This window comes from Watersipora subatra, chromosome 3, assembly GCF_963576615.1.
Source record: "Watersipora subatra chromosome 3, tzWatSuba1.1, whole genome shotgun sequence".
Lineage (NCBI taxonomy): Eukaryota > Metazoa > Bryozoa > Gymnolaemata > Cheilostomatida > Watersiporidae > Watersipora > Watersipora subatra.
Genome location: NC_088710.1, coordinates 31,540,520 through 31,553,970, shown reverse-complemented (window position 1 = coordinate 31,553,970; position 13,451 = coordinate 31,540,520). Strand labels below are relative to the sequence as shown.

The 13,451-nt window shown below is 34.9% G+C and overlaps 1 protein-coding gene across 1 annotated transcript; it reads left to right on the top strand.

Moving 5' to 3' along the window:
- Nucleotides 1-7,712: 7,712 nt before the first annotated feature.
- LOC137389745 (BTB/POZ domain-containing protein KCTD7-like) lies at nt 7,713-12,648 on the top strand. The gene is made up of 6 exons (XM_068075831.1): nt 7,713-7,847; nt 10,558-10,787; nt 11,077-11,267; nt 11,400-11,559; nt 11,659-11,815; nt 11,899-12,648. The coding sequence occupies exons 2-6, from the start codon at nt 10,608-10,610 to the stop codon at nt 12,066-12,068; spliced, it is 858 nt and encodes a 285-aa protein (XP_067931932.1). The 5' UTR covers nt 7,713-7,847; nt 10,558-10,607; the 3' UTR covers nt 12,069-12,648.
- Nucleotides 12,649-13,451: the final 803 nt, after the last annotated feature.

The following is a 13,451-nucleotide window of genomic DNA, read 5'->3' as shown; positions in this document are numbered from 1 at the left end:
CTACGTTTAAGGTTCTGTTGAATGAATAGGTACCAATTTTACAGATTGTTTATATCAAATATACAGTTAACTTATTAATTTATGGTGAGCGAAATCACTTACAATACTTGTTTATAATCGCTACCCTCTTTCTCCTCATCACTCTATGCAAATCCTCTTACCACACGCTCAGTGTTGAGTTCCTGATATATCAAGATAGACAAAGTAAATTACATAATTATACTTTCCAATATTCTTAAAAGAAAATATTGTTTTGTTCACGCCCTTCTTCTCTACTCTGTAGAACATTGTGAGAGCCGTTGATTGGGAAAGAATAATAACAGTCAGATGAGAGTGATACAATGATACATGCGTTGTTGAACAAATACTACCACAAGTACAAATACTACCATTTAAAGATGTACCACTAACATAGTGGTGCTAATATGTAATGAATGAAAAAATGGAACGAATAAATCTGTACTGATTAATTGTATTTTTTGCAGAATAAATCTTAAACTGGTAATAATATTACCAGTTTACCATTATAATATATATATAATAATATAATAATATATATATATATATTATATTATAATATTATAATATTACCATTATATCTATTGATTCAATCAATGAAATAGGCTAACTTTAGCAAGTAAAATACTACAAGATGTGTATTTTGCATATGAACTGTAGTGTGTACAAAGGTAGCACAATTCCTCCAAATTATACATTAAAATTCTATGTTTAATCGCTCAACTTATGATATATTTAGATTCTATGCTCTGGCACTTTCTCTCCTTGTGGACTCCAGTCTATCAATGTTGCCAGCATCCTGGTAAATAACCGTATAATGTATCTAACAGCGTGCGGCAATAAAATTAATATATTTGAAGAATGAGCGGTGGTGAAAAGCTTTTTTAGATATAACTTACCAGGTTTGGTTATTGACTTCAAGATTTAACTGCCAAATTTTTTTTACATATCACGTGAGAGCATAAAAAGTAAACAAATTTATCATAATTCAATTTACTTTGGCTATACATGTATAGAAGAATATTTGGATTTTGGAAAAAAAATCATATTTGCTGTATATTTTATCAAAGTTATAATCTAGTGTGTTGAGTAAGATAGTTTTTTATATCTAAACAATTTATGTTACATAGAAATATTACACTAAATATACATTACATATACACTAATATTACATAAATATTACAATATTATTAGTAATATTACATATTACATAGAAATAAAAATTACACTAAATTGACTTGAAAGAAAGTGCTAAACAAGTTACCGTACCGTAGCTTGTATTGCGGTAGTACAGCCTGAGGAATGCAATTTATATTCTTAACTAAACTTTTTCTGTTGTCCAATATTTTATGATAAGTTGCCAACAGTAAATAGAGTTTTTTTTAACTTTGATTGAAAAATTTTGTTGAAATAAAACTACGCGCCTTGATGTGTGCCCTTTCGTCACCTTAACAGCATAATTGATTTCAAACTTCCATAGTAATTGCGACAGAATTTACAAGTGAACTTTTCTACAAAACAGCCAGTTTGAGAGATGTCACTGCTTGTAACTATGTGTAGTTACCATTGAAATATACACTGCAAACTCTCATGTATTGAAGTAGGCAACATCTTCTTTCTTATCTGAAATGGGTTAGAGCACTCTTTGCACTGAAAATCAAGCTGTCCACTTGTTGTAGCTTTATGGTATACTTTAATAGATATGGATTTAATGCATTTGCTTAAATGCCACCATCTATGACACAAATCGTATATATGCAGAAAAATTAGGTTTTTATTAGAGCCCTATATTGATTATTTATGATGGATGATACTATTGTAAATCATATACCGTAACTTGTATTTGTTATCTACCCTGTATATGCATACGTACTCCATATTCATATATAATATATATGTTTATATAATACAATATATTTGCAATAATAGTATCACATTTCATTATTAGTTAGCCTTTATGTATGGCTTTCTTAAAAACTTGGTTGAAGACATGTGGAGACATTCAAGCAATTGTTATGAAAACAGTTGAAAGGTGAGCTCAACAAGCTGTGAGAGAGGCTCAATGTAAAAGTGAAACATAGTGATAGACAATAGGAGATATACAAACATCTCCAAAGTTATGTCATGATATATTGATCAACAATTGACCCCTTTTGGTGATAGGCTGCTCATAATCCCACGACCAAACGAGCGGAGCGAAGTTTTTGAGAGTTTTTATGATAAATGCATGTGCACACAACTTACGAAAAATTATTCATCAACAACGTCGCAAACCCTTGGATCGAAATTCCATCAACAAATTTAACTATTTTTTGTAGAGTCGTTAAAGTATAATAACGATACAAAACACATATAAACCTACTTAAATATATTACCAATTCTTTGAAAAGCGTCGAAAGTATCTTAAAACCTACCCATCTGATCGGATTATACATAAATAGACAGATTAAATCGGCTAAAAATCGCCACAAAACGCTTGAAAAGCTTGGTTTAATAATAGTTAAAACCGGCCTATGATACGCCAATAAAGCCGTGCGACAGATAGTAGAACTATTTAGCAGTGCGCATTTCACGAGAAAAACGTGCTCATTTCACCAGTCCATGGCATTGTTTACTTGTAATCGAATTTATCCGAAGGTTTCTGTAATAAACGTAGACCGTTTGAGGCGTAGATCGATTTACAGGTACGAAATTGTGGTACACAGTTTATTAGCCTATGTTTTTTGTCTAATTACCGAAGGTTTCATTAAATTATTTAAAACGTTAGCCGAAATTTTTTACAACTCATGTACAAGCTAGGGCCGAACTACAATGCCCCTTTATGACGAGAACATTTTTTTATTTTGCTCCAGTTTGCTGAAAACTTCTAGACGCGTGAACGCTCATACTTGCTTTCTGTTAAAGATCGCTATCAAAACCATTCTACATTCAACACAACCAACTTTCAAACTGTGTATAGTACACAGTAGCTTGCCATTTTACTTCTAATTTTGCATTTCAGAGTTATAATAAGCATATTTCCTTATTGTTGTTGTTAAATTACATACATTACAGTAGGTTAGGCCTACAGCTTTAATTAATATTTATTTTATTGTGTTGTAAAACATATGGTTGAGATAGTAGTAGATTAGGTGTAAAGTAGATTAACTCAAAACACGCTGGCCGCAATGCTCACTTGGCATCTTCTAATCTTGCATGCGGTCTTCAACGCACTAGATTTCTATCAGTCAGTTCGTGAGTTATGCTTAGAGCAAATCTTTGGGTTGAGAAGGGATTAGTTAATAGTTCAATTGGTACTGTTTTGCGTTTTATATACTGTGCATATCAAGGTCCACCTACATTACCTGCTTTCGCTGTCTGCATATTTCCAGATTATACTGGTCTAATGTTTCTTCCCGAACACCCTGACAGTTTTCCAGTTATACCTATCAAACGTACTTGGACTGCTGGCCATGCCACTCTTAGTCGCACAAGCATTCCTCTCAATTTAGCATAGGGTTTGACAATACACAAGAGTCAAGGTCTTACCATGGCTAAGGCTGTCATTGATATAGGACACCACGAAATGACCGCTGGAATATCGTTTGTTGCTCTCTCTCGAGTTTGAAACATTAATGACTTACTTGTTAACAACTTCGCTAGGGAGCGCATCACTCGATTAGCTATTAATGACCAAATCGTAAAACGTAAAAGAAAGGAGACTAGATTGCGCGACCTTTAACAGAACGCTGAACTTATCTAACTTATCTATATTTGTTGAAATTGTTATTTGCTCCTTTTTGAAGTCGTGCTCCCTAAAATTTTATGTCATCTCGAACAACTTTCATTTACACTATACTCTGCCAATTCCTGCTGACAACTACTATTTCAACAACCAGCACTGCCATTTTTTTTATTATCACTTATTCCATTATCAGGTCGTGGGCTGAATGACAGGGGAATTTCTAGTGTATATAAATACTCAGTTATTGACGTGTGTCTGTATGTATAAGACTAACAACTTCAAAAATACATACTCTTGTTTTTTGCTTTGTGGCTCAATAAAAATGTGGTTTCAACTTCAAAAACAGTTTTTGCTTTGTTGCAAATAAATGGCGATAAAATCACCACGTTTCCCAATAATGGCAATAATCTAATCGAATTAAATTTATATATTTGTAAAGATTTGATATGTGCACGATAACAGGATTTAATATTAAAACAATGTATTTACATATACAATACAATTACACACGTGCAAAACATACATTCATCATGCTATTAATTATTTTGTGCACCACAGAACTAAAATAGGCATAATATCCTAGATCGTGGGCACAGTATCCCAGCTTGTCGATGTAATCTCGAATTATGGACGGTTAGGCAAGTCAATAGGGCGACAGACACTTAGGCGACACTTTTGGTTAGAAAGGCGACAACTTCAGACGGAAAGCTGACACAGCGGACAAGCAGGCGACAATTCTGGACTTTGAGGCAAAATTTCTGAGGGCAGCATTAATTCAAAATATTAAGTCCTGTTATGTTGTTGTGAATTAGTAGTGAACACAAACAAAACACAAACTTTATTGATGCCCAGATCGGAAATCTTGCATTAGTACATTTTTCACGCATTGCTCAACCTTATTTCCTTGGCATCTATTACCTGCTTATATCCTCATTAATCTGATTACATTATTCTTTTACACACAGTAGACTTTCATATTGTATTAATGAATGTACCAAATATTCATTTAATTGAGATGGTTATTAGTAAAAAGAAACTGCGGAGATTACTAAATCTGTTTCTAATCGCCCAACTGTTCTTCTGCTCATCCTTTTCCACAAATTTAACTCTAGAGTTTGTCAACTCTACAAGCTCAGAAGTCATTTAGACAGTCACTACTTTCCTTTTCACTTCCTTCCTTGACTGCTTGTGAAAACTGGCAAGTTGCTTATCAGTGAGCTATCTCTAATAAGCAACTTAAGCAATCTCTGCTTATCTCAGACTCTTAAGCATCTCTTATCTTATGTGTAAGAGTCTGAGATTCCTTACCACCTAATATATAACATCATAGAGGTACCAACTTTTTTAACCCCTTTGAAGCAATGCATTATTGGGTCACTAGCATACTACTTTTGATGAACCATTGTGCTATCACTGGCTCATGAATCATGTATTAGGACCCTCAGTAGTAACTCTCTAACTAATGTATATTATTGTTCTAATTGCAGTATGAAAATAAATACATACATCTGAGTTTAGCTTGATAATTTTTAATAAATTTGCTTTTTGGTATATTTATATGAATAGTAAAGCTGATTTTTATTATATATAACTTTCAAAAATATGTATATCAATAGTTTGCAGCATTAATTTTTTTGTTTTTACAATGACTTTATTCTGATTGATACTATGTAGATAAACCCATTAGGCGATAAAACTTCTAGAACTAGAATGGCGAGATCAGGTTCACGGTTATAGATTGGCAACTGAATTTTACTTTTTATTAATTCTAAAACTTACATGAAAACATAATTTGAATTACAAGAATATAATTATACACAGTGACTCGCAGGTACTCGAATGCACTTGCACTTCCAATCATACACAAAATAATAGCAGGAAATTCCCTACACCACCCTTTAATAAAGTTGTCATTAAAGTTCAAGCCGATGGTTGTCTATGTAATACCTAGGTATCTTCCAATCTTTTCTGAAGTCTGTCCTTTGTTCAAATAGTCGTGTATAAAAAAGATTCATAGTGTGTGTTAAAATGCAAAATATAGTATATGATGTGGCACCTGGCAGCATTAGCCTGCAGCTGAGTATATATCACAAAAGTCTTTGAGGTGTTGATCACTCCTCATTGTCCCAAACTACAAGTTGTGTGTGCCATCGGAATCTGTGACAAGCGTGATTCGGTCAAATATCTCAAGTGACTCTAAGGTTAACATGGCATCAGGACCGGCTGATTTCTATGCTTTGGAATGGATTATTTCTCCATAAGCTTTCTGTGATGCTGTTTAGTCAGCTTGCGACAAGCTGCAAAAGTTAGTAAAATATGGATATATCTTACACACCTTTAACTTAATTTAAACTGGAAATTAGATATAGAAAGCTTATTAAAACAATTACGCCCACTTAGTGGCATATTGTACCGATTATCTTGTCATTCACCACAAAGTATTCTAATTTTACTTTATAACTCATTGATCAATTCAAAAGATTCATATTGTATTGAAGCCTGGGAGAATGTTCCATTAATTTATCTTGAAAAGTTATTTATTTACTACAAAAGAGTAGTTCGCGTTATTAACAAGAAACCTTTTAATTTCTCGACTCGGAATCTATTTAAAAAATGCAACATTTTGAATGTTAGTCAGTTGTTTAAATTTCGGACTTTGCTTAAAGCTCATAGATCTTTTTACTCATCATGTTCTCATCTATCACAGCACTATTTCACTCAAAATTCTAAATTTAACTTACCTCTACCTAAATCATCTTCCGCTGCTGGTCACAAAAGAACAATTTATCAAGAACCTGTTTTATGGAACACTCTGCCTATTTCTATTCGTAGTATACAAAACATGTTAGGTTTAAAGAGGAGTTTAAGGGCATGGCTATTGGGATAATTTTTTTTTAACTACAATTAATTTTTGTCTGTAATCTGCCACCTAGGCCCACGCTAAATATTAGCTTTTGCTATCGCGCACATGGCCTCATCATCATCTTTTCTGGATGTTTGCTGTCTAGTTTTCATTTCTTTTGTATATATTCGCATATTATTGATGGAATAAAGCAAACAAACAAAGAAACAAAGTAACCTATGTCAGAAAAAGCCTTCATTCTTCACTCAAGTAAAATCTCAACAAACATAGATCAGTGTGAATCGTAATTTAGCCTATCGAGTCTACATTTTAATGACATTGGATCATTATCACAATTGTAAAGAAACAAAGATAGGGAAATCATTTTTACACAAGTAAACGAGAACTCACAATAATAGGGAATTGCCTTTTCATATCATACAAAGAGCAAACTTCTCTCCCAGGCTACTGTGAATTGCGACGATCGAAACCATAAAATTATTTCTTTTCGAGGAGAGATAACTCTAAAGTTTCAACAATCAGAGGCAAGATTGTCGACAATTCAGCCGAGAACTTGACTTTTCGAACCGTTTTGAACAAACATGTTAATACAAAAACAAGCTTTGGTGTTTTAATTGAATAAGCTAGATGCATTTTTATTAAAAAAAATAGCCTTAATATTTTGTTAAATGTCTGGGCTAGCATAATCAGAGAAATCCCACCAATGGCGTTTAAAAATACATGCTACTATTTCGATTTGTAAAAAAAGATCTGTAAAAGGAAGACAATAACACTGTCAAGGCAACGTTTCAAAAATATACGCAAGTATTGCACACGATGACAGAATCTCATAGTTTGTCAGTAAATTACATGGTAGCCTTCAACCGAACGGCAAACCAATTTGTCGCCTTTTAGTTTGGAGTTGTCGCCAGTTTGTCTGCCGTTGTCACCTTTTGAAAATGTCACTTAGGTGCTTGTTGCCCTACTGACTGTCGCCCAAAAGTCTAGTTACTGTAATCTCCCGTAGGCAAAATCACTTGTAGACGCAATCTCCTGTAGGCAAAATCCCTTGTAGGGCGTAATTTCTGGCTCCCGGCAAAACCTCCTGTAATCGAAATCTCTGTAACCCCCATAGCGAATCAATTTCCGCTATTTAGTAGCTTATAGTATAAAATATTTCTGCTGAAAACTACTAGAATTATGCTGCATTTCACACCACTCAGTTTTACAAAATGACTAGCAAGTATTGAGGTGTCGGATTGTGTAAGTTTTTATTGTTATCTCAAGTAAAGCTATTTTACGACAGTCATGTTATTGCGGTCAATGTTCTATTATTTTACTAGTACTTTCACCACTGCTTGTTGGTCTATTTAAGCAATGGTATAAACCCCCACGTGATATGGTGGTTTATATCGTTGATTTAAGATTGATTTGTTATACAATATATATTATTATGATGGTCAGTAGGAATATTATTAAATTAATAATATTACGTTTGTTCAGCTGACATGCACAACCAGTTAAGATACCAATTATTAGATGCCATTATATATTTGTGTGCCTTTGCGATAGATCTGTTATGTTATTGTGTTTGTAATTAATAGAATTGGTTCACCCTATCAATTATTCAACAAATGTAATGGTAATGCCCAAGACATGTTATCAAATGCAGGGGAGATCTCTTGCTTTATGTGCCTAGACAAGGTCTAATCTTGATTAATTAGTCTACTGACTGTTCAAATCGATCTATCTTGACGATTGATGCAACTAAGATTTAACATTTGACCTTTCTATGAACGAGTAATGACTTCAGTAGCTCCAAAAAAAGAATTCCTAAGGGTAAACAATGTTATGAGGCTTTCCCATGACCTCGTGTTTATTTTTAGAACAAGGAAACAGCTACAATAGTTATACCTGCAGACTTTAAAATCTGAGAATGGAAAAAATAATTGTCTGAAATTTAAAATGTGGTCACCCTTTTTTGTTCTCTCAGCAATTGACTTTTCGGTTTGTGGGGCTGACACCTTTGTCTGCCATGATGAAGCTGTGTTGAAAGAGTGAGGACTTAGCAATTATTCCTCCTTTTATACTGACTAATCATGTGTCTTAGTATATTATTTGCCTTAGTGTCCAGATGTGAAACTATATATCTCAGGTTTTCAATTGGCAATCTTATAGTTTTACGGGGTTCTCGGGCGTTACCTGTGGCCAAGAACCCCGTTACTCGGCCATAACATAATTACGTTTGCAAAGATTTCATCATACAGAATTTCTAATTATAAATTATTGTTTTATGTCTGGCAGTGTCGAATGTGGATCTTGTACATCAGTTAGACCGCATGCCATAGGTTATTATCTTGGTGCTGTTAAGTGTTGCTGATAGAAGTCCAGTTAGGTGTAGATTTTAAATTACACTCAGTGAAAGTTATTCAATGGTGTTCATCTGGGATATAATCACAAGCTTTGGTGATTATCTAACATTTGATCGATCCAAGCACTCAATATTGTAGTCATAGAATGGGTAGGTTAAAATCTGGGAGTTGATTTGTAATGCTGATTATCCCATCTCCAGAGCCTGCGGTTGTTGTAAGCATGGAAATGTTTTTCCATTAAATCTGCTACAAGGTTTGCAATGGTGATGTGACTTGTATGTGTATTATCTTGTTCTTTCCTTTGTGTCTTACTGTACATACTTAGTGGTAGATACAACAATGTGTGGTTATGAAAAATTATCTTACACACAATTAATCCGACTTCACACATACATCAGTTGTCTTGTCAACTTATTCTATATTGAATGTTTAGTTTGGGCTCTTTTGCTTGGGTTGTGTGAACTAATGTGATTATTACTGGTCAAACACTAGTGACGGTAGTAAGCTATTATAAGCAGTACTGATATTTACCAGTAAAAAATGCTTCTCTTTTCTATAAGTCCAGCATTTAAAATACACAATTAACAAAATTCTAAACCAATAGTATTAGTGGCAAAAGATTAAAATAGCCAATAAAAGTTACACTCGAACAGTCATCTATGTTTTTCGCTCAGTCCCGTACAACTGTAAGTCTCAACAGTCAAACAAGTCATGACGGTCCATAGATAAAAAGGCTCAGGAGCTAAGATAGTGAAGGAGAAAAGGCTCAGCTGATGATGACGAAAGAGGCTCTACAGGTGAAAAGAAAAGAGGCTCTGCAGACGAAGGGGAAAGAGGCTCAGCAGACGGATGAGAAAGAGGCTTTGCAGACGAGGGAAAACAGGCTGTCATTGGAGCTGTTCTTTTTTGTAGGTCTCTGTTAGCTTTTGAGAAAGTTATTAGATGCTCAGGTTCTGTTCTTTGTGTTGTAGAGAATTGGCATTTGAGAGGACTTGTCCTGGGTATGTCGTTGAAATTTACTGGTTGAAATGATGACTAACTTCTGTTATTTTGGTTGTGTCCTGTAGAGGTCTAATTTCTTGCGGTGGTTTTAATTGATGCTTCTCATTTCATAAATCACTTTCACTGGAGGTTTCTAATCCGCTTGTGGATGGGTACATGATTATTGTCTTTCCTGATGGTCCTCTGATGTACTAGGTGTTTTGTTTGTTGTAATATTGCGTATATCTGCATTGGCTTAGGCATTGTATTTTCCTGGCCTGTATTTTCCTATTACTTTTTTAATATTTCCCTACAACAGAGCAAGGTTATGGTTTGAATTCTCGTGTTTTGACTTATTAAAGACAGTTTATTGGATATCAAGATGAAATGTAATAGCTAATTTGTAGCATTTTTGTAATAAGCAGATAAACGAATTCCAAAACTGGTGGGGTCGTAGTTGAATTATAATACAACAATGTATGAACCATTGGCAACTACAAAATTAGATATGCCAAAAATCTTTCTATTCATGAATAATCCATGTGTACCTCACATCATAATAGAAGCTTCAAATTGAAGCTTTTTATTCAAATAAACATTTTATGGTAACATTTCTTTAGCGCTGCTGGGAAGGGTGATCAATACAAATAACTTACTATACTATCCCATCATGGAAGTTGAAGAATTGGAGGAAGAGTTTGAAGAGGAAGAGGATATTCCAACTGTGCCTGACATCCCACCGCCATCTCAAAGCAAACCAAGACACTCGAGACGGCGATCTCACAAACATAGACTGGGAGAACATGCAGTTACAGTCATAGAAAATCTGAAGAACCAACAACTCCCACAGGTATCTATAATGCTTATGGTCACCAGTAATCACATTCTTTGTTTTGATTTATTGTTCACTCCAAAAGGCTGGTCATGAGCCTAACCAAGCCACTCCAAGTTTGCTTGGTTAAGTGGTTGGTTGCTTAGTATGCTTCTGCTAGTGAAGGCTAGGAAGGCGCAGCTATCTAACAAGAGAAATCGGGACCACTGATGTATGACAAATAGCTTGGTTTTAAATCCCTGTGTCAAATCTTTCCGTTCAGCGAACATGTCGTTTTTTCTTTTATCCATGTCTAAAAATTCTGTAGCTTGATCCTATTGTCACCCTTAATGTTGGAGGAGTTTACTACACTACTCTGCGTACAACACTCCTTCGTTACCCAGACAGCATGCTGGCAGCCATGTTCAGTGGACGACACAAACCCCAGCTTGATAACAGAGGAGCACATGTCATTGACAGAAATGGTAGATACTTTGGATACATTCTGGAGTTTTTGAGGTGGGTCAAAAGTGTACTTACCTTGAAAAAGTTTCTTTCTGTTGTCTTTGCGGTATTGTTGTGGTATCCCTCATCACATCAACTGACTGTTGGGAGTGTGATGATCGGGCTTAGTCTATTTCCACTATGTAGGTCGGGTACCCTGCCAAGCAGTGATGTGGCTTCAGGGGTTCTTTCGGAGGCAAGGTATTATGCTTTGGATGAATTGGAAGAGGCAATGCACATTTTACCATCTATTTCAGCCCAAATAGTGAAGGAGAATCACCGGGCACAGTTTCCAGATTATGAGGAGGTTGGTCAGTTAAAATGAGTCACATGCATAACTTGTTAGCATACATAAAAACCGATGACATTGCTTGCCATACGTAATTATTTTAATGGAATATTCCAGAATAAGAGAAGGATTTTACAAATAGCCATGGAGAATGCTACTGTGACGAAAAGCGGTGATGTGATTATTTATGCTTTTCGCACAGAGTTTGTTCCCAAGGCTTCAAATTTCAATATGAATCACCATTGCTCAGCGGATCAGGCGCATATCAGTATAGGTGAGTCTAGAGAACAATTATACTACTATGAGAGCAGAGAGATGAGTTGTATCGGTTGCTAAGATGTCCTATATATTTGACAGGACCGTGGGAGAGTATAGCGGATGAAGAGACACTTATCAAGTGCATAGAAAGTGACCTGATAGATGAACATTTCAAAGTAAAATTCCATGAAGGGAAACGACGCTGCAAATACTTTTGTGGACAATCATGCCAAAAGTGCACCTTTAGGATTCAGGTCATGTTTGGTTGAGTGTGAGAATAATTCCTTGTATGTGGTCACCAAGTTAGGTGCGTACTATGTTGTCAGCACCACAAGACAAGCTGCTGTTTGCTTACAATCTCAAATTAATATGTAATCTGTAGCCACTGTTCAATTTTTATGCTTTTCGTAGTTTGTTTTCCTATCAATGTTTCAACATGTTGGTCCTGTTTCTTCAGCCTCAGTTCTACAGTAATTGACATGGAGACTGACCTGGAGACTGATATGAAAAGTATTTCTGTTCTTATCATATTTTTAATATCACCAATTATTTTTTTTTTCTCTGCTCAATGATTTTTTATTTATTCTGGTTGCCTTTTATATGTTATGAACCCAAGGGTTCAACACCCGAACTAAGTTACTGTGGCCAGAGGCAACAGGGAAGTTTGTAACTCGTTCACCGAAACCCTAGTAAATGCCAATATAGGTAGTAGCTCAGGGGCCAGAGTGCCAATTTATATTTCATAAATATCAGTGATTGTCTGTCATTGGTTTGTTCAGTTAGTCATAGACCTATTAACTATACTAACTAGCTGTGCTACCTATATATAGCTGTGCTAATATATATTTCTCAAAATATGTCCATATGTCTGTCTGCATTCCAGCTATAGATATTATGAGAATAACTGTAGCCGAGAAACAATGCTGACGCAACGTCATGGTGTACCGTCATTAGAAGCCTAGCAGCTTACTGGTATTGTCCATTGGCAATGTGCCAGGCAACTAGCTTGAAAGTTACAGTTGTTTGACAAAGTTTAAAAACCTTTAGTTGTTTTTTATTTTTTTCTTAATGTAATTAAACGAGACAAAACACTTCACTCATGATAGATAGTTTAAAAGTTAAAGGGAAATATTGTTATATGCTAAATACAAATCAATTTTCTGTCCAGTATTTTGCAAATTAGCCGATGAAAGCATTGCAAATTCTGTTATTGGCTCTATGCTGAATTTTTCATCTTTCTTTTTAAAATAACTGCCAATATGTGGACTATAATTATTGTAGCAGCTTATTGGGTCATTTATCAAGCATGTTTTATAGCCTGACATTCTCGTTATATGCTATATAGCCTATACATGTACTAGATATGTGGCACCAATGATATACAGCCCCCCATGGGGGGCTGTATATCATTGGTGGCACTGCTTCATATATGCCTAGTATCAAGGAATATGTTGATTTACAATATAAAATGTACATTTGCTGCACAAGTTGTATATAAATTTATGACAAAACGTTTATCCTTCATCGTTTGACAGGCAACACATTTTATTTTAATTTAATACGGGCCAATACGCTCAGTAGCTAAAACTTTGCATAGCATTTCGATTACGTAATTCGTTCACGCCACTGCAAAGCAAGCGAGACGAAAGTCC